General features: G+C 40.5%; 1 protein-coding gene across 6 annotated transcripts; it reads left to right on the top strand.

The window, feature by feature from the left end:
• Nucleotides 1-6345: 6345 nt before the first annotated feature.
• Nucleotides 6346-24223, top strand: supt20h (SPT20 homolog, SAGA complex component). Of its 6 annotated transcripts, none has more exons than XM_006800108.2 (24): nt 6346-6476; nt 6990-7085; nt 7229-7264; nt 7418-7543; nt 8875-9001; nt 9103-9206; nt 9381-9497; nt 9607-9660; nt 9808-9947; nt 10156-10312; nt 13254-13310; nt 13456-13533; nt 16793-16962; nt 17060-17092; nt 17198-17309; nt 17455-17560; nt 18496-18651; nt 19013-19325; nt 19411-19526; nt 19722-19777; nt 20378-20491; nt 21843-21933; nt 22633-22721; nt 23826-24223. In XM_006800108.2, exons 2-24 carry the CDS (start codon nt 7083-7085, stop codon nt 23973-23975), a joined length of 2505 nt encoding a protein of 834 aa, XP_006800171.1. In that variant the 5' UTR covers nt 6346-6476; nt 6990-7082; the 3' UTR covers nt 23976-24223. The 6 variants fall into 6 exon arrangements, with proteins under 6 accessions (XP_006800171.1, XP_006800172.1, XP_035767610.1 ...); XM_006800109.2 differs by having other exon boundaries at nt 23841-24223; XM_035911717.2 differs by having other exon boundaries at nt 20414-20491.
• The last annotated feature ends 405 nt before the right edge of the window (nt 24224-24628 follow it).

The following is a 24628-nucleotide window of genomic DNA, read 5'->3' on the forward strand; positions in this document are numbered from 1 at the left end:
CTCAAGTGGGGATGCAAATTGAATATATTCAAGGATGGTTAATATTAATGAATAATAACTCATGCTACACATTTTCCCTGTTAAGTAATAATAAGAGCTTGCTTAGTGAGAGCACTGAGTGGATGATCCTCAGAAATTTGGGTAGCTTTGAGTAAATAGATTTTAGGTGAAAACATTTCTAGAAAATAGGCATGGCACTTATTTTAGTTTCACATTCAAACAATTCCTATGTTTCATTCATGCCCTTAAGTCCGTTTCCTCGGGATAGAGGCAACTGTCTGGTTTATAATTAAAGTTAGATAAATGTAAATGTGGAGTCAGATTGTGCAGTATTGAAAAGCCACATCCTCCAGAGAATTATCTCATCCGCTTTTCAAGGTATTGGGTTTGGAAAATCATTGCATCCTTTGCCTTCAGCTGAGGTTGATGTTATAAACTCCAGCACGGCTGCAGTCTCCATCTTTTGACTCTCAAGTCCTGATGGAAAAGTCTTCTTTCCCATAGTTTTCCAGGTTGCATATTTATCAAGGTGGGAGAATTCGTGGAGGGGAACAGACTAATGGTAGATGTGTGCATAATTAGGCCAGCTGCTTGTCATCAGTGTGTAAAGAATTTGTTTCTGCCATTCCTCCTCAGCACATGTTTATCTCCCTGTTATATTTCGTGATCTGCTACTATGTTCAAATGTCTCTCTTACCATGATGTGCCTGCGTGAAGTTCACTCAAATCTCCCCCTGGAGTGGAAAAATATGAATAGAGCTCATGGCACAGCTAAATAATGACAATGCATTTGGAAAAAGGCCCCCTGTCCTCTGTAAGTAAACCAGCATAATTAGTTTTTTAAGATTTTTATAGTAAGAAATCACATCTAAATGAATTTGAAAATCTGCCACGTTGTGAATCCTGAAAGTCATTTATTGTGCTTATTTTATTCCCTGAAGGTTTGCTTGTCATAACTAATTTTGCTTATTTCACAACCATGGTATACAAATATGTAGACCACCTGTCAACCTCGCTTGTGCCAATCCAGTAAAATTAAATTCCTCCATGCAAGAATAAATTAGAAATATTGCCATGATGATTTTGTACATTTTTTATAACAAATGCAGATAATAATGGATTTATATAGTGCTTTTCAGGACCCCTCAAAGCGCTTTACAATACCACTATTCATTCACTCTCACATTCACACACTGATGGAGGCAAGCTACAGTTGTAGCCACAGCTGCCCTGGGGCAGACTGACAGAAGCAAGGCTGCCATATTGCGCCATCGGCCCCTCTGGCCATCACCAGTAGGCGGTAGGGTAAAGTGTCTTGCCCAAGGACACAACGAACAGGACAGAGAGCCCAGGGATCGAACCAGCGACCTTCCGGTTACAGATACGCTTCTGGAACTAGCGTTTAGGGAAGAATATAATTGACCGAGACTGTCCAAGCCGGGGCTCAAACTGGCAACCTTCCAGTTACAAGACGAACTGCCAACTCTTTGAGCCACGATCGCCCCCGATCGTACAGGAAAGAATAGGTCAAAGTCACACAGTTAATTAAGCCAGAACAAGTTTATTCTGTAGTTATTAGTGAAAAACACAACAGCTGTTGATCAAAGCAAATGTTAATTTGAACATTAATTTGTTTAATTGTAATGTAATCACTGTCAAGCATCCTTACGGTGTCCCCAATAGATCTGAGACAGCTACGAAAAAAGATGTCTTAAGATAAGATAAGATAAACCTTTATTAGTCACACACGTGGGAAATTTTTGGTCACGCCAGAAAGTACAAGTTAAGAGCAGTAAAAATTAAGAACAGACAGAATAGGATAAGATAAAATAGAATAAAATACTGTTTACAATAGAATAAAGTACTATACTATATTGTTTATCCAAAGAAAAACAAATGTGGTCTGGACTCAGTACACTCCTATGAAAACCAAGAGCTGTTTATACTGCAATCCCACCATTGCATACAAATATGTCCTATATAGTAAGTCGTCAGCCTTGGCCTCTGGCTACCTTGCCAGAGTGCACCTTGGATGAGCAAAATGATTGCAGGTCTATTTTGGAAACAATATCCAAAAACCCAAATGCAACTTTCTCCACAATTCATGAGTGGTAGTTTGTGAGTATTGATCTGTCTTTTTTATTTGTTAGGAACAAAGGATTACTACACTGTAAAAAAGAAAGAAAGAAAAGAAAGACATTCCAACAAAAAGGGAAAATGTGCTGGTAATTTTCTGCCATCAGTTTTTGTTTTTGTTTTTACTATTACAGAGGTTTCTGTAAACAGAAAAATGTATACATTCAGTGTGAAAAATCAGCAAAAAATGTGTGTGGAAACAAACATCCTTCATTTTAAAACACTGCATTGCACTTTATTTATCCATCCATCCATTTGCTTGCACTTATCCTTTTCGGGAGGGGGGGGGGGCTATCCCAGCTGTCATAGGACGAGAGGCGGGGTACTCCCTGGACAGGTCGCCAGTCTGTTGCAGTGTAACATACAGAGACAAACAACCATTCGCACTGACATTCACTCCCGCATTCACACCTAGATTGATCAATTAACCTATCCCCACTAACTGCATGTCTTTGGATATGTGTGAGGAAGCGGAGTACCCGGGGAGAACCCACGCAAACATGGGGAAAACATGCAAACTTCACACAGAAAGACCCTGGCCTGATGGTTGAATTGAACTCAGGACCAACAGTGCTAACCACCGTGCTGCCACTGTATTTAATCAACGTGTATTACAGTGTATGTAAGCTGTTATAATATGCGGCCTCAATCTGAGAGCAGCTGTTTTTACATTTTGATGACTTGATTCATACTGTATATTAACTTGCCAGCCAGGTTTCAGTGTTTACTCTGAACATGTCAGCTGTTGAATAATCATCCCAATAAGCTTAAAATGGAACATACCTTCCTCGTATGCATTCACGGTGCACATGTCTGCAGTAACTTTTAACAGATTTATGTGACTTTGCTTTTTGCACAAGCTCTGATGCTAATCTTTTCACACATCTAGAAATGCTCCAGATCCAGTAAGGAAGGCTGATCTGGGCACTTCTACGGAGTACTGGCATCCAATTTAGTCACATTGCGCTTTTCTTCAGCACAGTCTCCAACTCTCCCGCTGTTCAGTATTATGTGATACTTCACTGTTCATGCCAAACTCCAATGAATTTCAGCTTGTAATGACATAAAGAATGAATTGTGAGGAGATATGTCAATTCAGCATCGCAGCCTGGGTCTTTGCGAAAGTCCTGGACAGAAACAAGTCAGAGTATAAAAGCTGGAGAATGGTGTTCATTATCCAATGTGAAACAGACTTTTCCTTTGCTCATTTTCTTAATCTGTTTATGTATGTCCACACAAAAATTCAGTAACCCATTCGTTTGATTGTTATTTTCCTTTCAAATAACTGTCCAAGAAGTGGTGTTGCTGTAAGGCCTCATTTCTGGTAAATTCGTCACTTCATAAAGCTAGCTGTGGGATTTGAGTCAGTGGAGAAACATTCATTACTGAGTCAGTCAAAGCCGTTTCCACAGGCAAATGAACTGCAGTCCTGCCCTTTGTATACAGACAAATGTTTTAGAAGCTTTCATTTGAAATGTGACTGACCTCAGGCAAGCCCCGTCCTGTGTTTGCCTGTGTGCATGTGTGTGTGCAGAGCAGGTGAGTACCGGTCCTAACTGATTCTCAGCCAGAACATTTATGGTGCTCACTAATACTGAAATAAACCAATAATATTCAGAACTTTTCCGTTATCTAACTTCTCTGTGAAGTGTATATTTTGAAATCATAATCATGTCCGTTCTTTTGGCTATATAAAATGCTTTTATATACATTTCTAAAGCATAATCTGAAGTCAGTATATGCTCAGAACTAAAATTCTGTTGTGTTCTAAAGTGAATATTAAGCTTACGAGGTAAGTTCAGAAGTAAAACTGTACAAAAACTGTACAAAAAAAGAAAAGAAAGAAAGAAAAAAGCACAGTAACTTTATAGCATATGAAATCAATTTTCCTTTATATTGGTGCACCTCATCTGTTGGCCAAATGGAACATGAAACATGAGCATGATGAATTGGCTATCCTACACTTCCCCCTACTGCACAGTCATGGCATTTCAACCAACCAATTTACATACACTGTAACTGTATGTAAAGAATTACTATCATTTAAGTGACTTCTCATCCTCTTTGAAATATCCCTTCAAAAATTAGAATAACGATTTGTTTTTGCAACAATTTTGGCAACTAAGTAGCTGCTGTTTGATTAACAAATAAATTCTTAAATTACTTGGAAACCTGAATTAATATACTGCAACTGCTGCTCTGTATTATTTAATATGACAGAGCAGCAGTCATATGAATAAAAGCTCAAGAAAAAAAAAATTGCATTTACTAATGAACCACTTTTTTTCCTTAATTTACAAGGTTTTCAACAGGAAGTTCAGGCAAATAAAAATTTAAAACTGAAATGTACAAAACACAGTAAAATCATATATACAAAAAAGAAAAAAAAATTGAACATGCAGGTTTTTCCACAGAGTGACAGTCATATGATTGTTGGGGTTTTCTCTATGTATTATTGTAGGGTCTACCATACAATCGCCTTGAGGTGACTGTTGTTGTGATTTGGCGCTGTATAAATAAAATTGAATTTTTACTTTTATCCTTCTCTGTTTATACTGGGAACATGTATGAAATGATACTGGTGTATGGGGATTCTAAATATCACAATATTGTTTGCATCCCAATATCATGTAACATTTGACTTCTGACCTCACTTTTACATTTCACATCTTGCCTTTCCTTGTTTGTGTTATATCTCTACATAAAATATTGAAGTATTGTCAAGAGAAAGAGAGTGAGCTGAGAAATAAACAAGTTAAATAAGCTTAAGTCATTTATGTCCAGTTATTTAAAAATTAGCACCTAATATTATCCATTACCTACTACATAATGTTTGGTAATAAAAGTAAACATCTGTCATACCACCTTTATCAGGTTTTTACTGCACTACAAACTTCTTAAAGTATGTTTAAATATAACATAGGAAACAAAATTAATATATAAACATTACAAAACAATTCCCTTAAAAGTAGATGCAGCCCAGAGAGTGAGCTGCCTTGGGGGATGTTTGAGTTCAGTCCGCAGTTCTAAAGAATTTTATTTTACTTACATCCTTTAAATTGATAGCATTGGCTAATCAGCAGTTGCACACATTTGTTTTTCCACCAGACTTTCATATCAAGATGTAAACTATAATCTTCAGATTAATTTAATCATATATTTTGCAAAAAAAAAAAAAAATAGCAAATGTGTCTGGTTCAGGGGAGTCAGCAACCTTTACTATCATAAGAGCTGGTTTTGTTTTTTTTTTAGTTTTTTTTTTTATTTCTTGACAAAAAAACAGAAAAAAACAAAAGATCAACAAAACATATTTAAGCTTAGTAATAAAGGTGACATAGTACATTAGGTATAATTTAGCCTAGAAACATTTAAAAAAAAAAAAAAAACCTTTAAAAATATACAATATTATAAGACATGTAACTGTAGATGCATTTACAACATGTTTTTGCTTTTTTATGAACTTATTCACTCATGAAATTATAGAACTATCCATCCATCCATTCTCTTCCACTTATCCTTATCAGAATTGCAGGGGGGGTCCACTATCCACAGTCTAAACTGTCCCTCTGATATACTCAATTCTAATCCTGTCCATAGTACCTCCCAATAAAAAATGTAATAAGCATCTTCATCTCTGCCACCTACAGCTCAGCCTCCTGCCTTTTTGTCAGTGGCATCTTCTCCAATCACAGCAGGTCTAACTATCATCTTGTAAGCCTTCCCTTTCACTCTTGCTGATATTCTTCTTTCACAAATCACACCTGAAACTCATCTCTACGCACTCCACCGTGCCTGCACTCTCTATTCATCTACTTTCACTCTACTCCTTGCAACTTCCCCTTTCTGCCTACCTATAACAGCATACTCCCGTATGGTTTGTGTCATTTAGTTCTCAAAACATTTCTGTTTGAAAGAAAGTCCAGATGACTTTATCATAAACAATGACCAGTTTCACTCTGCAGGAATCCCATCTGCTTCCAAGTGTGCCAATATGACCAAACTGCTTGAAGTAATGAAAGTAAATAAAGTTGAAACCTCCAGAGGTCTACATCTGCAACTAATTATGTGCTTGCTTTCAAGTTTGGGACAGCCTCTATTTACGAACAGTTATAGCCTATTGTAAATATACAAATATACCTATAGTCCAAGAGTACGCGCAACTTTGTAGGCGCTCAGTATGGCTCCGCCCACAGCTGCTCAAACCGGAAGTTTAGCTGTTGTTGACACACTGGAAGAAAATGGCTGCTGCTCCGACTTTTTTTCAATGAAGACACCGATATTTCAATTTCATTTCGTTTTCTTACATCGGAGCTACAGTCGACCGCTATGCAATCTAAAAGGCAAGTCGACTCTGTTTGTTTAGACTGTCGTCGCCTGTTCGGGTTGTGTCTCGGAAGACGTGAGCCTGGCAGCGTAGCTTGTAACTTACAGCTTTGCCCACTCGGAACGGGCTAGCATGCTAACGGTGGCTACGTTAGCCCAACGGTCAGGCATCAACGAGTTCTTGCTATTCGGCTGCTCTCTCTTGGCTGGGCTCACAGTCACCAGAGTTCACTAACCTTTGCTGTTTTGTTGTATTAACTCTGACACATCGTGTGGTCACGTTTACTTTGTTATTGCATTTTAAAATATAAGCTAATGGTAAAAGAACTTAGATGGAACAGTTTGGCTCCTCAGTCCTTGCAGCTGCTTGTGTGTGGCATCTCTGAGTGTCAGCTGGATGATTTGGCATCAGCACTCTCTTACCAGCGTGCCAGCAACACACTGAGTGCATCTCTATGAATGTACCAGTAATCTGTGTTTTTGTTTTCTCTTCACGCTGCCTGCGTGTCCTCTGTTGTGTTGCCGTGCAGGCTGTGAATGGTCACTTTAGGAAGGTGACAGTGTGGGTCAGAAAGGACAGCATCGTCTACCGTCACTCAGCTCGCAGCTGGCGGTGGACCACAATGGTAAGTTCAATCTCTGTCAGTTCATTCATCTCTACATAGACAAAGGACTCCTGCTGTAGTGTTTCATGTGAGATTCCGATCTCTATTGGTCTGTGACTTCCAGCTGTTGCTGATCTGTTTCACTTTAATTTTATCCCCCAAAGCAACAAGTTTTGGAATATGCATTGGATCGAGCGGAGGTAATATAACCACTGGTTTTGTTTTGTTTTTTTTGCTCTGAAATAAATTAAAACTATGTACTCAGAAACATAAAGCACAATTTATTCATTGTGTTATTAAGTTCTTTCCTGCCCCATTATTCATTAATAACGCCTGTGTTATTTGTTATTCAGTACATTGTTGAAAGTGCTCGACAACGACCAGCCAAACGAAGAATTTCATCTGGCGGGAGGAAGAGTTTGTACCAGAAGCTCTATGAGCTCTACATAGAGGAATGTGAGAAAGAGCCAGAGTTAAAGGTTTGTGTTATGCACCATGACTCACTTGTTACTGGGTAATTACTGGATCTAATAAAACCTTACTTAAAACCAAGCTTGGGGAATGATTTGGAAAAAGTGGATTTTTTTTTGTTTACGACACAAAACCGCTTTGTTTCCCGTCACCTGCACAAACACGTTTTAGCTGTAGTAAAGTTAGAGAAACAACAATTTTGTAAGTTATTTACCCCAGTAACTTGTGGATCCGGAACTTACAGTTGCTTCCTGCTTTTGTTTACTGCAAAACCTGCTGAATTAACCTGGACATAACTCACATTATTATCTTTAAATAATATTGGAATAAACATGTACATGTTTATTAAAGTATTATAAACATTAGCTCAGGAATATCTAAATTGGCTTTCGTATTTGTTCATTGGAGAATACACATTCTATCATTTTTATAAATTAATGGATCTGTATATTACTGCTTCACAAATTTGCCAAACAAGTTAAAGATTCTTGGTTTGATCTGGGGAGTAGACACAGATTTCTTTAGGGCTGAGCAAGGAAGGTCATCCAGCATAAAGATCTGCCAAATCCAACATGCTACCTGCTGCGGCAACCTCTTGTGAATAAGGGAGCATTTCAAAGTACCTTTTATTTTATTTGTGTATTTTTTTATTTAAAATTGTCATGCCACTGGGGAGGAAAATTGTTGTTTAAAAATTCTTTTAGAGAGACAATTTGTTCAAGAATAAATTGACATTTTCTTTTGTTGTTTCGATTGTTTTGACAAGAGTTGTCCAATTTTTAAGATGTGTCTTTTCTCAAATAAATCATAACCTAAACCCCACCAATTGTTCAAAAAACAACAACAAAAGACGTTGTTCAGCAGCCTCTTGCAGGAACTACTTTCCCTCTAACTAACCACATTCACTACATAACTTTGAAGAAGGAAGTCTATATCTAGCTGTGATAAGAGATTATTGCCAGTAACAGCATGACAGGATATAAACATTTACGGAGTCGTTCTCCCTAGTGGCATGCTTGTTTTTTCATTGAAAAAAAAGAAAGAAAGGTAAAAAAGACCCTATGTTAAGTTGCTTATGACTAGGTTTGTGGATTTTCTTTTTTTTCTTTGGAAAGAAACACTGCTGCTAATCTGTATACATGTTTCTTCTTTTTTCGGGGGGGGGGGGGGGGGGGCATCTTAGGCCCTTGGTTCTGTTGCACTCGCCACAAGAGAAATTTCTTTTTTTAAGAAAAAAGATTTTTTTTAAAATGCCATTAAGCAGGTATAACTAATAACGTTTGTGCTTCTAATGAGGAGAATTTGTCTTTTGTGTGTTTCATTTGCTGTCTCTCTGAAGAATTTGAGGAGAAATGTGAATCTACTGGAGAAGCTGGTGTCTCAGGAGTCTGTATCATGTCTGGTGGTCAATCTGTACCCTGGGAATGAAGGCTATTCTTTAATGCTCAGGGGCAAAAATGGATCTGGTAAGTCAAGTTAGATCATTACATTGACCGTTGGGTTTTTGGGGTTTTTTTGGCTCTTTGTGCTGCAGTTGTCTCACCTGCATGTTTGTGTTACTTTCTAGATTCTGAAACCATTCGCCTGCCATATGAAGAAGGAGAACTGCTGGAGTACCTCGACGCTGAGGAGTTGCCTCCTATTTTGGTGGATTTGTTGGAGAAATCACAGGTTGTGTGCAAGCGTGGTGCATTTTGAAATCCAATCATTTTAAGCAAAAGATGGTGCAAAAGTGTCACATTTCCGCTTAAATATATAAAGAGCTAAGAACCATGTAAGGTTTCTATTTTGATTAGTGAGCTCTCTGTGTTTGTAACCACCTCTCGGCCATGCTTTGTGTGTCAGGTGAACATCTTCCACTGTGGCTGTGTAATAGTAGAGGTCAGAGACTACCGGCAGTCTGGTAATACTAAGATTCCCACCTATCAGAGCAGACATATCCTGCTGCGGCCAACCATGCAGGTAAAGATAGAATAAGATTACGAGGAGGCATGAGTGGAAAACCACATTAGATCTTTAGCACAATAAATCTGACTTACATTATATTCGTAACAACTTTGTTTCCCTGCAGACTCTCATCTGTGATGTCCATGCCATGACCAGTGACCACCACAAGTGGACACAGGTAAAGTATTGTTCAGTATGTTTTATCTGAAACATGTTGTTGTGTGTTTTCATTTAAAGTGCATTTGGATTTACTAGTATGGTGCTCCATCCCAGAATTTTCCAGGCTCAGGTGTTTTCTGTAACATGTCCTTTCTCTTTGCTTTAGGATGACAAACTGCAGTTGGAAAGTCAGTTGATTTTGGCTACAGCTGAACCTCTGTGCCTGGACCCCTCCATTTCTGTTACTTGCACAGCTAACCGCCTGCTTTACAACAAACAGAAAATGAACACTCGCTCCATGAAACGGTACTGAATACCCTCTCATGCTCATCTAGGTTGAAGCCAGCTCAGTGTGAAATTGGTTATGCCAGGATAAAGATCTCATTTACGGATGTTTATTTTGTGAAATTGAAGGCAGGGAAGTGCAAGCTCTGTGACTGTATAAAGGAAAAAAGCCAATAAATGAAGCAAAGACCTTGGTTTTGTTAACACGCGTTAATTGTTTGCTTTGTAGGTGTTTCAAGAGGCACTCTCGGGCTGCACTGAACAGGCAGCAGGAGCTGTCCCACCTTCCCATACCACCACAGCTACGACTCTACGACTACCTACAGAGAAGAAAAGAGAGGAAACCCGCGCCTGTTATAGACCTGAAGATCTCAAAGATCGGAAACGTAAGTGGGAAACATCCACACAGTTTGTAAAGTATATATCGAGGTCCAAAAGTATGAACTGGGACTACTACTACTTTATTATAGATTATATTTGTATCTCCGTGTATTTTGTCTGCTCCATTTGGCTTTATTAACAGTATGTACTCCACAAGTTTGTGTAAAACCTGAGGGTCCATGTTATCATAATGGATGCAGGTGATCCATTTTTTTATGCCATGCCCCTCAATTCAGTTCAATTCAGGTTTATTTATGTCGCTTCAAATCACAAGTTACAGACCTTGCGGTATTCAAGAGGAAACCCCAACAATGAGGCAATCCCCCTCATGATCAAGAAATTGTGACAATTGGAAGGAAATATTTAAAGAAGCCTCCAGCAGAATCAGGGTCAGGGAGCAAAAAGAGCAAAAAAGGAGATAAAACTAAACACAGACGAATGCCTGAATTGTGCTTCAGTTCAGGCATTAGTCTGAAATCTACGAAATCTACATGCAGAAAATCTACGTTGTAACATTGTAACTTGCAGTGTAACTGCAATCCCCTCTTAGACATATGTCATAATCCGCGCCAGTCATGCTGCGTCAGCCCCAAGTGTGGTTGCATTTCTCAGGAGCTACACATCAGGTTACGTGGAAGGTGAGGGCCTGAATCCAAACTGGGATTTGGTTTCACAGCAGAGGGCCCTAATAGCTGAAGGCACTGCCTCCTGTTCTAATTTAAGGAATTCTAGGAACTACAAGTAAGCCAGCAGTTTGAGAGCAAAGTGTGCTAACATGATACTAAGAGGCCTTTAAGATATGATGGGTCCTGATTGGTCAAGATTTTGTATTTTAGGAGAAGAATTTTAGATTCAATTCATTCAATTCTAACAGGGAGCCAATGAAGAGAACCTAATATGGGAGAAATATGATCTGTCTTGTTAGCACTGTTGGTGCAGTATTTTACATCCACTGGAGGCTTTGGTAGCCTCTAGGTTAGGCGTGATTGACTCTGAGAAAGCCCTTCTCAAAGACAGCACAGTTAGTTCTGATGCTGCGTTTCCCGTTGTAACTATGCCATTTAGTAAGTAACACTGACCTGTTCTGGAAGTAGCTGCACCAAGGTGTTCTCCTTGTGGCTGCGTGCAGCAGGGCTGGGGGAGGGTCTGTGTTAGCGGACGTAGGTTACTGGCCTGGTAGCCTGGCTGCCCCTGAGTGGATGCGGGGGCAGGCGTGGGGGCTTGGGGTTCGGGGGTGCTTCGCCTCCGTGCTAGGGCTCTGGCTGGGCCTTGGGGGCTTAGGTCCTTGTTGGTGTGTCGCCGAGGTTGTGGGCGGGTGGGTGCATGGGGGCTCAGCCCTGGCGCATGGGGCCTCTGGCGCATTGGCCTAACTAGGGGGCTCTTCAACTGACAGGGAGTTTGTTCCATCCTTGCAGGAGTCCACTCTGCAGGTGGGGGAGAGTCATAGGAGAGGTGGAGAATAAACTTAACCTGGGTGTCTACTGTCTTATGCAGTCTGGGAGATGATTGAATGTTAGGGTGGGTACAGTTTCCTCTGCGGTGGGGTCGGGTGGGCTGCCCCGGGTCCTGTGGGGCTGGGCGGTCCTGCTGCCGTAGGCCCCGATCTGGATGTGCCTGGGCTCCCTTGCCTTGGTGGGTGCCGAAGGACGGGGGTGCCTACTGAGGTCAGCGGGGGAGGTGGCCCCAGGGAGGGGCATCTTGCTCCTCCCCATCCCCGGCTGCCTCCCTCTTCCCGCTCCATCACACCCACCCACACAAGTAGGGCCTTGGGGTGCGGGTGTGTCACCAGGGTGCAGGGGAGGCATTTCTCCCTTTCCTATCCCTCAGTCATGTCTGTCCCGTCTGTAACAACTGAAAATAAAATAAAATAAATAATAACAACAAAGGTTGATCAAATGGACCAATACGGCTAAGCCGTGATGATCCATTTGGCAAAGTAAATCCATTGGGTATCCTTGTTGGTCTTCATACAACAATTCTGACGGCTAATGGGACAGGCAAAAAGTAACACTGACCTGGAAATTCGATGTACAGCCATAGTTATAACAGAGTTGCTGTGGCACCAATATGAGCATCTTCTGCTTCATTGGAAAGACATAGCTCAAGGATATCTGACCTTTTGTACAGAAGAGTTAAGATAAATGCCAAAAATTTGTTTCAATTTGATTGCTGCATTAATTATTTTTTAGCTCATCCAGTCAATGGCTCTATAAGTTTATTCCACGGTGAGGTGTCTGTCTGTTCCATCCCTCCACAATTCACAAGAATTGCTACTCCTCCTTGATCCGTCAGATTTTAGTGAAAGAATAATAATTAATAATTCTGGATATGACTATTTGTAAGATTCTTTGATTTCTTAGTGGATTTGAATCCTCGTTAGATTACACAGCCAATCACTGACAACGGAACTTATAACCTTAATTCTGCACAATCACTTCTGAATTGTGATGCCTCACAAGCTGGATGAGCTACTATCTCACTGACATTCTGGTCATAAGTAACTTAAACACTTTCTGTGTTTTTGAATGTTTCTAAAAGCTGATACTTTTGTGATCATTTACAGTTTTACATAAAAACGTGACACATAAATTTGGCAGACGTTTTCCTAATTGAGAATCATTCGCCTGTTTGTTATGACAATATAATTGTAGATGATGTTACTTCGCATAACAGCCATGGTAAAATCTCGGGTCTATTCACTGTGTTCCAAAGCACAGATCCCATTTTTTTGTCTATTTACATCTTTCTAAATTATTGACTAAACCCAAAGGGAGTCATTAGAACAATAGGTGAAAACAAGTTGGTGTGTCAGTACTCTGGTGTGTTCCTCTTTATTGTTAGCTATCGTTGACAAAAATCTCACGTCACTTAATTCTCACAGATTTTCTCTAACACCTCCTGTTTTTCTTCCTGTTGTTCTGGCTTGTCAACTATCATCTCTTGCAGTGTGTTGACATGTGGAAGCAGAACAACTGCCAACTAACTGTGCCCAAGGAAATTGATGTGAGTGGCTCTTTTATAAAACCCACACTTAAATACTTGATCCAACACTACTTATAAAAAAAAAACACTTAATACCACACAAGTGATTTCTTGGCAATGAAATGTGCACCCTGTAACAGACAGTTTTATATGTATGTTGATTTAGGTGGAAAAGTACGCTGTGGTTGAGAGGTCTTTGCAGTTGGCAAGCTCTGATCATAAAACTGTGATCTGGCCTGCTGAGGTAAGTTTTGCAGCAGATAACCTTACATTGTTGAGATCATTAATGGCTGTTTGCTGTCAGAAATAAGCAAAGAGTGTTTGTTTGAAATGGTAATTATTTCTTTAAAGGAAGAAAAGCAAACATTTACATTCTCACACTCTACAGTGTAGTTCTTCCACAAATAGTGACACAGTTGCTGCAGGATGGCAGCTTAACTGGAAGGTGATAAAGGTGCTCTGCAACTTGGTTTTATGCATTTACTTAACCAGCTGAGCCGAGTCTCCTATTGCAAAGAGATGTCACAGATAAGTTGAGCTTACTGGCACAGACTAATTCAGATTGATTCCAAATCTTTCCTGTTTGTAAATGAGGCGGCAGTTATATACTAATCTTTTCCAATTTGTCTGAGAGTGATAGCAGTCAGTCTGAGTCAGACCACAGGTGTTTAGAGACATCTCTCCCACCAAGCAGCCTTTGCAATTGCAAAGTGTTTGCACAGGATACAGGATATGCAGGATAGGCAACCCGTCTCTAAAAAAAATGAGATAACTATGGTGCAGCTACTTGCAATTGGTCTTCAAGGGCAAAAATAAATAAAAAAATTATGCAGTCCACAAATAACCACAGATTTTTTTTCCCTATCCACAAGGAGGTTGTCCCACTTTTAAAAACACAGCATAAAAAGGTGACAGTAACAACCTCAACTCGGTGATTAATCACCGAGTTGAGGTTGTTACTGTCACCTTTTTATGCTGTGTTTTTTAAATACATCCAGTTGCTTGTACTATTTCCTTGTCCGTGACAAATCTGCTAAAATTTTCTGATATGATTAATGATGGTTTTCAGTCATTTTTATGTGAGAAAATAAAATAAATAATAAAAATAAAAAAAAACACAAATTCTACAAGTAAATTTACATCAATTTTTCATTTGTTTAGGCAATACAGGGTCAGGGTCTTGTTCAGCCTTTGTTATCCCCATGCTTCTGTTTAATCTAGACTTGCATCATATTTGACTTGTGTTGCATTTAAAATATTTTGTGTAAAAAAAACAAACAAACAAAAAACTCAGAAGCTTAATTATCAACAAATTACACTAAAATATAAAGCCATAAATTATGACTCCACATTAGTTTCCATTATCCTTTGCTACAACAATCGGTTAGTTCCTGTTTTAAAAATGGGGGGAAAAAAGTTGGAGAAGTAGATTGTTAAACATGTGGCATGTAACATTTTTACAATTAAAAACATGATAATGGCAAATATAAATTTGAAGTTGGGGTTATCTGGTCGCCTGAAGGTTAAAGAATTGAAGCTCAATACAGGGAATGTGTCTTTTAATATCCACATTAAAGACTGCTTACTCCCAACTCTCTTCAACCTCTGCTTCTTCTCAATATGTCTTAATGTGTTAATATTATATAAAGTCAAAATATTTATATAAACCAAGTTAGCAATACTATTCTCCCAGTATCTACAATTTCTATTGTGACTGTAGCATTGGAACTGAAGATGCTACAGGTAGTTCTACCATACATTAAATATACGGACTGTATGATTACAATACTTACAGTGGGGCAAAAAAGTATTTAGTCAGCCACCGATTGTGCAAGTTCCCCCACTTAAAATGATGACAGAGGTCAGTAATTTGCACCAGAGGTACACTTCAACTGTGAGAGACAGAATGTGAAAAAAAAATCCATGAATTCACATGGTAGGATTTGTAAAGAATTTATTTGTAAATCAGGGTGGAAAATAAGTATTTGGTCACCTCAAACAAGGAAAATCCCTGGCTCTCACAGACCTGTAACGTCTTCTGTAAGAAGCTTTTCTGTCCCCCACTCGTTACCTGTATGAATGGCACCTGTTTGACCTCATCATCTGTATAAAAGACACCTGTCCACAGCCTCAACCAGTCAGACTCCAAACTCCGCCATGGCCAAGACCAAAGAGCTTTCGAAGGACACCAGGAAAAGAATTGTAGACCTGCACCAGACTGGGAAGAGTGAATCTACAATAGGCAAGCAGCTTGGTGTGAAAAAATCAACTGTGGGAGCAATCATCAGAAAATGGAAGACATACAAGACCACTGATAATCTCCCTCGATCTGGGGCTCCACGCAAGATCTCATCCCGTGGGGTCAAAATGATCATGAGAACGGTGAGCAAAGATCCCAGAACCACACGGGGGGACCTGGTGAATGACCTGCAGAGAGCTGGGACCAAAGTAACAAAGGTCACCATCAGTAACACACTACAACGGCAGGGAATCAAATCCCGCAGTGCCAGACGTGTTCCGCTGCTGAAGCCAGTGCATGTCCAGGCCCGTCTGAAGTTTGCCAGAGAGCACATGGATGATACAGCAGAGGATTGGGAGAATGTCATGTGGTCGGATGAAACCAAAGTAGAACTTTTTGGTATAAACTCAACTCGTCGTGTTTGGAGGAAGAAGAATACTGAGTTGCATCCCAAGAACACCATACCTACTGTGAAGCATGGGGGTGGAAACATCATGCTATGGGGCTGTTTTTCTGCCAAGGGGACAGGACGACTGATCCGTGTTAAGGACAGAATGAATGGGGCCAAGTATCGTGAGATTTTGAGCCAAAACCTCCTTCCATCAGTGAGAACTTTGAAGATGAAACGAGGCTGGGTCTTCCAACATGACAATGATCCAAAACACACCGCCCGGGCAACAAAGGAGTGGCTCCGTAAGAAGCATTTGAAAGTCCTGGAGTGGCCTAGCCAGTCTCCAGACCTCAACCCCATAGAAAATCTGTGGCGGGAGTTGAAAGTCCGTGTTGCTCGGCGACAGCCCCAAAACATCACTGCTCTTGAGAAGATCTGCATGGAGGAATGGGCCAAAATACCAGCTACTGTGTGTGCAAACCTGGTAAAGACCTATAGTAAACGTTTGACCTCTGTTATTGCCAACAAAGGTTATGTTACAAAGTATTGAGTTGTATTTTTGTTATTGACCAAATACTTATTTTCCACCCTGATTTACGAATAAATTCTTTACAAATCCTACCATGTGAATTCATGGATTTTTTTTTCACATTCTGTCTCTCACAGTTGAAGTGTACCTCTGGTGCAAATTACTGACCTCTGTCATCATTTTAAGTGGGGGAACTTGCACAATCGGTGGCTGACTAAATACTTTTTTGCCCCACTGTAGTTGCTAAATTTTGCACAATAATATAATGTCACTGCACACATCCATTTAAGGTGTTCTTGTCATTAGATTTTTTTTGTCCTCTTATGTGTTTTTTCCTTGCACAGGAAGTTGTAGATGACTACACATTTGAGTGTGAAGTTGGGGGCCAAGCTCAGAGGACCAAGGTTTCTATTTTCCAGTCAATGGGAGACCCGCTTGTGTACGGGAAGATCTACTGTGCTAAAGAATCAAAAGCAGAGGACGACAGTCCAGACCTAAAGCTCATACATCCTCCGTAAGGACACCTTTAAGACAAACTGATTATATTAAACTGAATTTAAAATGCTGCTTTGATTAAATTAATCTTCAACTTTTTTGTGTGTCATTCACAGTTTCCTCATAGGTTCAAAGATCGATGCGGACCGGTAAGTCACATTGTGGGCTGCTCTTCAGAAATTCATTCATTCATACAGACTTTTTAGGGATCTGGTGTTAGAAAGTGTGATGCAAGGTTTTTATCTTTTTAACAGATTTCTTACTCAGTACAAAGGAGTGTATGAGAGAGACGTCAAGTGTCAGGTCAAAGTGTCCCATAACTCAGGCAACATGGGTCAGGGGCCTCCCTCCCCTAGCAAAGATGAGGTAAACATGAAGATTCATACTTCTTTGCTTGGGAGATTCAGATGTGTCAAACAGTGATTTGGAATTAGTGCAGATGAGAACATTACTTTTGGGTTACTCTTGTTATGCAGTGCGGCTAAAAAACAGGTTTAACTGTCACACGCAGGGTGATGGTATTTCTCCACTGGTCCAGACTTCTCTGTTGGGAAAAGGGGTGAAGCACCGGCCCCCTCCCATCAAACTGCCGTCAGGATCAGGAAGCAGCTCCTCAGGTACAACTTCTACTTCTAGTGCGATTGTTCATTGACCTCACACAATTCCTTAATTAGTGGCTAAAAACACCCCGTATTTGTGTGCTACTTTGAAGGGGAAAAGGGTTGCAGGCAAATCTGATAGTTTGATTCTTTAGGATAATTAAGTTGCATTATAAGAGAGGCATTAAAAGCACTGCAAACATGTTTCTGAGTCTGTTCAAGGTCATTCTCAGCAAAGGTGGAACCAAATCTGCTCTAATAGTGCATTCTTTTTGGAAAAGAGTATTATAAATTAGAGATGGACTATGTATTATGGATTATGTCCAATTTATAACCTAGTAAGCTACAGTAATTTTTCCTTTTGGAAGGTACCATTTGTGTAGTCTGCAATTCTGTTGAAGAAAGATGTTGAATCTATTTAATTATTGTAGAAAAATTATTGATTTCTGTGCTTTTCTTTTCATTTTTTTCTTTTCTTTTTTTACACATGCATTAAATTAAAGTCGATTACATCAATTAAGCATTATGAGGTGGAGGGTGGTTCCCTATTTTTTTATTTTTTTTTCTGGGAGTTGGCAACCCTATTAGTTAGTTTGCTTAATATTTCCACAAATTACTCTTTAAAATACCAGCATAGGGAGGATGGTGTAGGGTTTAAGTTTATTAGCTCAGTATTGCTGAACTATGAAATATTTTGAGTGCAGTGTATTTTTTGCATACAGGTACAACAGAATAACTTTAGTTTTGTTTTGTTTTTTAAACTTGAGTACGAACTTACACAAAAAGCAAGATATTAAAAAAAAACAACGTTTTATTGATTATAAAATACGCTATATTGGATTTATATTGGTATCGGCAGATATCCAAATTTATGATATCAGTATCGGTATCAGACATAAAAAAGTGGTATCGTGCCATCTCTATTATAAATATGTTATCTCTTTATTTTTCAGGTAATCCATATAGTTCACAAACCACCAGTGGTCTACTTAAGTGTCCTACACCCCCTCCAGCCAAAAGCCAGTCTCTGAACAGAAAGCACTCAATGGAGCTGGGCCAGGTGGGCCTGCTGTCACCTGCCTCCCTCTCCCCAATGGGATCCAATCAGAGTGAGTGCTGGAGTCCGATTAGTTGTCCTGGAATGTTTTAAATATGCTTTAAGCTTCTGAATTTTCCCAATTTGGAGTTTTTGAACATATTCTGATAAATTATGTTGACAAGAGTCCAGTTTCTTAAGAAAAATGGAAAAACAGTAACATATTGGGTAATAGTGGACCACTGCAAGCCCTGTTCTCTGCAGTATTATCAAAGGATTAACTAAGATGTCACGCAAATTGACATTAAAGGGGGGGATCAGGTTTTGGTATAACTAGTGCCTCATAATTGAAATTTCGTTTTAATAATGGATTTTAATTGACTGAAAAGTACTGTGTCTTGTTAAAGTGTTGTACAATTTTGGCCCTCTTTCAGGATCGGGAACCCCCAAGCCATCTACCCCAACGCCTACCAATACGCCATGCTCGACCCCTCACCCCCCTGATGCCCTCTCCGCTCCACTCTCAGTGACCCCTACCCCTTCAGACCCTCCCTTGGTTCAGAACCAGTCACAGAATGCCCTCCTCACGCCTTTTACCCAACAGCCGCTAGCTTTAAGCCAGACGCTGCCCGTCATGACCATTCCCCTGCCCACCATGGGTACATCCATCACCACAGGAACCACATCGTCACAGGTCATGGCCAATCCAGCAGGGCTCAATTTCATCAACGTGGTCAGCTCAGTCTGGTAATAATTTTAAACTGTCTCGAATGCCACATAGCACCTGCTGATCACTGTCGCTTTTAATAATGATCTTGTACTGTCTGTGTAGCAGTCCTCAGGCTTTGATGAGTGGCTCCAATCCCATGCTGGGTACAGGCTTAAACCTGAGTGGAATCCTGCCAACTGGAGGGTTGATGCCTACCATGCAGTCTGCAGCACAGGCGGGTAAGATTCCATAGTCATGTCCCCCTTTTTTATTACCTTTGTATTACATTTACAGAGTTATTTTTTAATTAAATCCAGTTCTAGAGTGTGTACCTTTCCAGTAAAAAAAAAAGACTGGGTCTAATGACATTAGAAGAGATAAGATAAAGCCCTGATTGTCTCGCTGTTTCGTGGTAACTCTGATTTGTTTTCCAGGGAGTCCTTTTGGCCTGAATAGCAGTGCTGGGTTGAGACCTCTGAACCTACTCCAGGTATGACTCTACAGTTTAGTCTTAACACACTTTCAGTAGCATGCACTGGGTATTTGTTTGGCATAGTGACTTAGTCCTGATCTTCACCTGTGTTGGCACACCTGAAATAGTGAAATCAGCAGCTTAAATTTCCCCACACCTCATTGCATATGCAATGTAGTGTAAACCCTTGAAAGTGCTTTAGTGCAATAAGGGGCATGCATCTTTTGTTATGCAATGTCCTGACCTGAACAACAACTTAGCTTGATAACATTTTTACCCCCTCTACCTCTTGAACTGCTAAGAGTCTCTTAGCAAAGTTTTTTTTGCTAGAGGAATAGCAGCAGAAGAAGTAAAGGATGTAATCTGAATGCAGACACAGCCTGTTTGAGGATCACTGCTTGTGCCATTCCCTTTATAGTCCTTTGTAGCTCTGTTAGTCTGATAGTAGTAATGATCAGTGCCGATCTCTTTGTTAACGCTCCATTTCCTTTTTCCTTCCTTTTTGGTTACGTGTGCATCATTCCTTTCCCTCTGCCTTCCCTCTGTCCTTCATCCTCATCTCCCTGTGTTTTATTCCACCACTTTTTGTTCGTTGGTGTGTGTATTTTACATCTTCAGATCCCCACTGGTCCTCTCATCTTTAATTCTCTGCAGCAGCAGCAGCTGTCTCAGTTCTCCCCACAGCAGAGTCAGTCAGCCACCTCCAGTCCTCAGCAGCAAGGGGGGGAGACGGTGAGACTCAAAAACCATATTTTCATAGTATAGAAGAACACATCTTAATTAAATTACAGCAACAGAGGAATGTTAGAAATTATCTTCTAATAAATATGAGAGGTTTGATTTTGGTCATGTTTAGTGTCCATCTTCACAGATGTGTAGCTTGGCATCATTTAGTTAGTTAGCTTAGGCACACCTATTAAAAAAATATAGAATACAAAAACTATTCATACCTTTGAACTGAGAAAACTAGCATGGTTTTAAAGGGAGCACTGTACTGCCTCTCTTCCACTTGCACCTACTCGGGTTGACTCGACTTGGTTTTTTAGGGTTTTCCATTAGGTGGCAGTACCTGCCACGTACTTTTTAGTACCTATTCAGCCCAGGGATCCAAGCGATCCGAGTCAATCCAAAAATGTGGCATCAACAGATCTCATGCGACCGATTGGCCAATCAGTGGCATCACTCAATGAGTCATGAGTGCGACTCCTTCACAAAAATCAAATCCACCATTTTAGATTAAACGCAGCTCTACTCAATTTCATTCATTTTCCATTACAGTTGAGTGCCATCTCAATGTGTTTTCCGTCGTTATAGCAACACAGCCAAAAGTCCCATGGCGTCATTTTAATGCGACACAACACAGCAATGGAGGATATTGAGATGATGGTGTACTATGCTGGGTTTTTGTCATTTCCCTCGTTGCTGTGTTGTAAAAATGTTGGGTTTGATTTTTGGGAAGGATTCGCCAGTGGACTTCATTGGCCAGTCGGTTGTATGCGGTCTGTTGATGCCACATTTTCAGATCGCCAAGTAGGTACTACAAAAGTACACCAGGTACTGCCAACTAATGGAAAACTCTAAAAGGCCAAGTTGAGTTGAGCCGAGTAGGTACAATGGGAAAAGGGCTATAATTAAACTAATGTGATGGAGTAACTGGGCTGCATGTCAGACTGACTAGGAAAAAGTCACAAATACAAAAGAAATGTAGTCCTAAAGAGGCAAATGAATAATGGCTTTAGAACAACAATTTGAAACTACTGAACCTGATAAATCCTGCTTGGATTTGAGTCATTGCGAAATATTTAAACCTCTTAATAGTTATTGAGACACTCTGCATCTTAAAAAAGATTAATTTGAACAAATCTGATTGGAATAACAGGGAATGGCATCTAGCGGCCATGATGTACAGAATCTGTAACCACTGCCAAAACATTTCACTTCCTAACGATATGGAACCAAAATCACTACTGCTTGCCCCTTCTAATTTTTTTTAAATATGTATGTGTGTGATTTACTGTCAGATGTTCTGCTTTGGTGGCAGTTGTGTGTGACAGCCTTGTGTTGTCTTTGACTTTCTTCATAGAGTGACCAGGGGTCAGATCAAAGTTTAGGGAACCAGCAAACGGCTGTCATAAATCTGGGAGTGGGAGGCTTCATGTCTCCACAGGCAGCAGGTATGAGCCGCACAAGCATACACACACACACGCAAAACATTTCTCTTCATTAACCTGTTCATAAACAAAATGACACAATGACACTAACTAGTACTAATAAGATAAGATGTACTAATGTATTCATTACTGTAATTACTGTTTGTTAGGACTCTGTTAGTCTGTAACTAAACATGACCATTTTGTTGAAGTTAGCCATTGTTCCTCTCAGTGGAACATGTAACATCTGACAGGAGAGACTCAACTTCCCCTTCTTCTCTGCCACATTTTCTCTTTTCTTTTTTTTTTTTAATTTTTTTTTTTTTGCCCCCACCCTTCTGTCTTTCCTCCTACACTGTCCTCCTGTCCCTCTTCTCAATTTGCCCTATTCGCTAAATTCCCTGAATCTCCCAATTCACGCTATTTCTCCATAATGCGCTTTTTAAAACTCAACGCACACGGTCATTTATCTTTGGCCTCCCTGCAACATTTGTTTTTGCTTCTCTTTCTTCCATCTCTGTGTGTGTTTACGCACTCCTGAAACCACAACTCACCCCTGTTCTCCCGCTAATCCTCGCAAATATTCTACTTTTTCCACTTGTTCATTTCCTGTCTTTACACTCCCCCCCCCCATTCCTTCTTCTGCTGCTTCTCTCCCTCTCGCCATCATGTCCTTCCCTCTGGGGCTCCCTGTCTCCCTCCTCCCCTTCCCCTCCACCTTAGTGCTGTCCCAGTTGGGCTGTGGGCTGGACGGGTCTGGGCCCCCGCTGCCTTCTCCAAGGCTTCAGCAGCAGCACCAGCCACAGATCCAAGTAATACGGCAACATTAACATCCATATACACATATAGAGTTTGTAAGAGCTATTGAGATTAGACACACCTGCTTCCACCAGCTCTCCTTGTTTTTATTTAGCTTGCAGGCATCTGTTGTGCTGCACCATAAAGTGTGAGGGAATTAGGTAAACTAGCTTTATGACATATAGGTTTAGTATTTTTATCACGTTAATGAATTTTAAAAAATAGCTTCCATCCATAGCCTTTATAAAATACTGAGATAGTTTTAGTATAAACCGTATTATTTTCCTAAAATAAACGAATAATTATAAGTTTTTATAAAAATCTTCTTTCAAATACATTTTATAGATAAACACCATTCACTCCATATTGTGTTGTATGTTTGGTTACTATGCTGTTTGATAAAGACCACAGCCCCAGTACTTCCAGCAACCCACACACCAGAGCTCGCAGCACTTCCAATGGCAACAACTAACAAAGTGTCAGAGTGGGAGGCATGTTCTTGCACAGCTATTTAGCAGCAGGTTCTGAAACTGTGTCACTGGGAACAGACCGCTGAAAGGTAGCCGACGGCATTGCGACAGAGATTAAGTTGTTCCACCGTAAGCATGAATCTGAGTTAAGATTTTTTTTTTGCCCAGTTGAGGTTGCTGGCTTACTCTGAGCACAACGCACGGTTTGCTGAGCTGCATGTTTGTTTGTTTGTTTTTATGCCAGGATCACAGCCAATAATTTTTGTCTTCCAGACGCCACTGGTGCTGCTTGACTGTATCCCGCCTCACTCCCCAAAACATGACCTGCCCCAAATCTTATCTCTTCCTTCCTCTTCCTTCCCCTCTGCAACCCATTAACCACTCTCCTGTGTTTCTCCGCACACTCTTCTTGTATGTTCTATGTATCAGGCTTTAGATCAGCTTCACTAACCCATGCCAGTTGTACGACACAAGGCACTCTGCTAGACGACGTTTTAGCAAGGGATTCCAGTTTACATGTGTTAAACGAGCTTGAGATGCTTACATAAATCTTAAAGTCAATATTATTCTTTCTGCATTATCTTATTTGTAGTAACATACTGAAGTCTATTTTTGTCCTTCTTCCATGTTTCTTTTTGCACTGAACAGTTGCAATTCTTGCAGCACCAAATGCAGCAGCAGCAGCAAATGGCTATGGGAGCAGCAGCTCCTCAGGGGGGAGTGCCACGGCACCATACCGCCAGTCAACCAAGAAGTAAGAGGAAGAGGAGCACGCCTCAGCCCCTCCCCAAGTCATGAAAGACTTAAATCACACTAAAACCTTCCCCCCGCCCAAATCCACACACAAAAGGACGTGAATGATCCATATTGTGCTCTTTACCTGCCTCGCTGTCGAGAGTGTAGGCAAAACAACAACAACGAAAAACCCCACAAAAAACTCTTTTCTGTTTGTCTTTTTATAGCTGACAAATTTGTATGTAATGGTTGTCAGATGTTTGGGAGAGAACCAAAACTGTGTCCACCATAGGGGATTTTTTTTTGGGGGGGGGGGGGGGGTGTTAGAAAAGGGAGCCCTAAAGTTAAAAAAAATTGTTAATGCTATTTTTTGAGATGACACAGAAGAGGATTGTTGTAAGTAGTGGGCTTCCACAATAACGCACCACCCCCGTCCGTTGTGGAAGAGCTGTCTCTGATGGAGGCCCTGTGAACTGAGAGGATCGCAGATGCACATTCTCAGAGGATTCCCCTCGAGAAGCCCGATCCTCCTGCCTCTGCTCGGTTGACCCAGGTAGAAACTGCCCTTTAAGCACGGATCCCGACTGAGCTTACCGACACCAAATCCTCCCTGTGTAACCGTTACATGTGAAATGCAAATCTGATCTTGGAATTGTGCCTGGGGGCAGCTCTCTACCTCTCAGTCTGTTGGAAGTCTTTCTTCTCTTTAGCAGTCC

The sequence above is a fragment of the Neolamprologus brichardi genome, chromosome 10 (genome assembly GCF_056152115.1).
Source record: "Neolamprologus brichardi isolate AB-2024 chromosome 10, ASM5615211v1, whole genome shotgun sequence".
In the NCBI taxonomy this organism is placed as follows: domain Eukaryota; kingdom Metazoa; phylum Chordata; class Actinopteri; order Cichliformes; family Cichlidae; genus Neolamprologus; species Neolamprologus brichardi.

Bases quoted from the DNA above. Each gene is read 5' to 3' on its own strand.
- supt20h (XM_006800108.2), top strand. The intron at 9,498-9,606 runs GTAAAGATAGAA...GTTTCCCTGCAG, and splicing joins TGCTGCGGCCAACCATGCAG to ACTCTCATCTGTGATGTCCA. The intron at 16,963-17,059 runs GTAAGGACACCT...TGTCATTCACAG, and splicing joins CTAAAGCTCATACATCCTCC to TTTCCTCATAGGTTCAAAGA.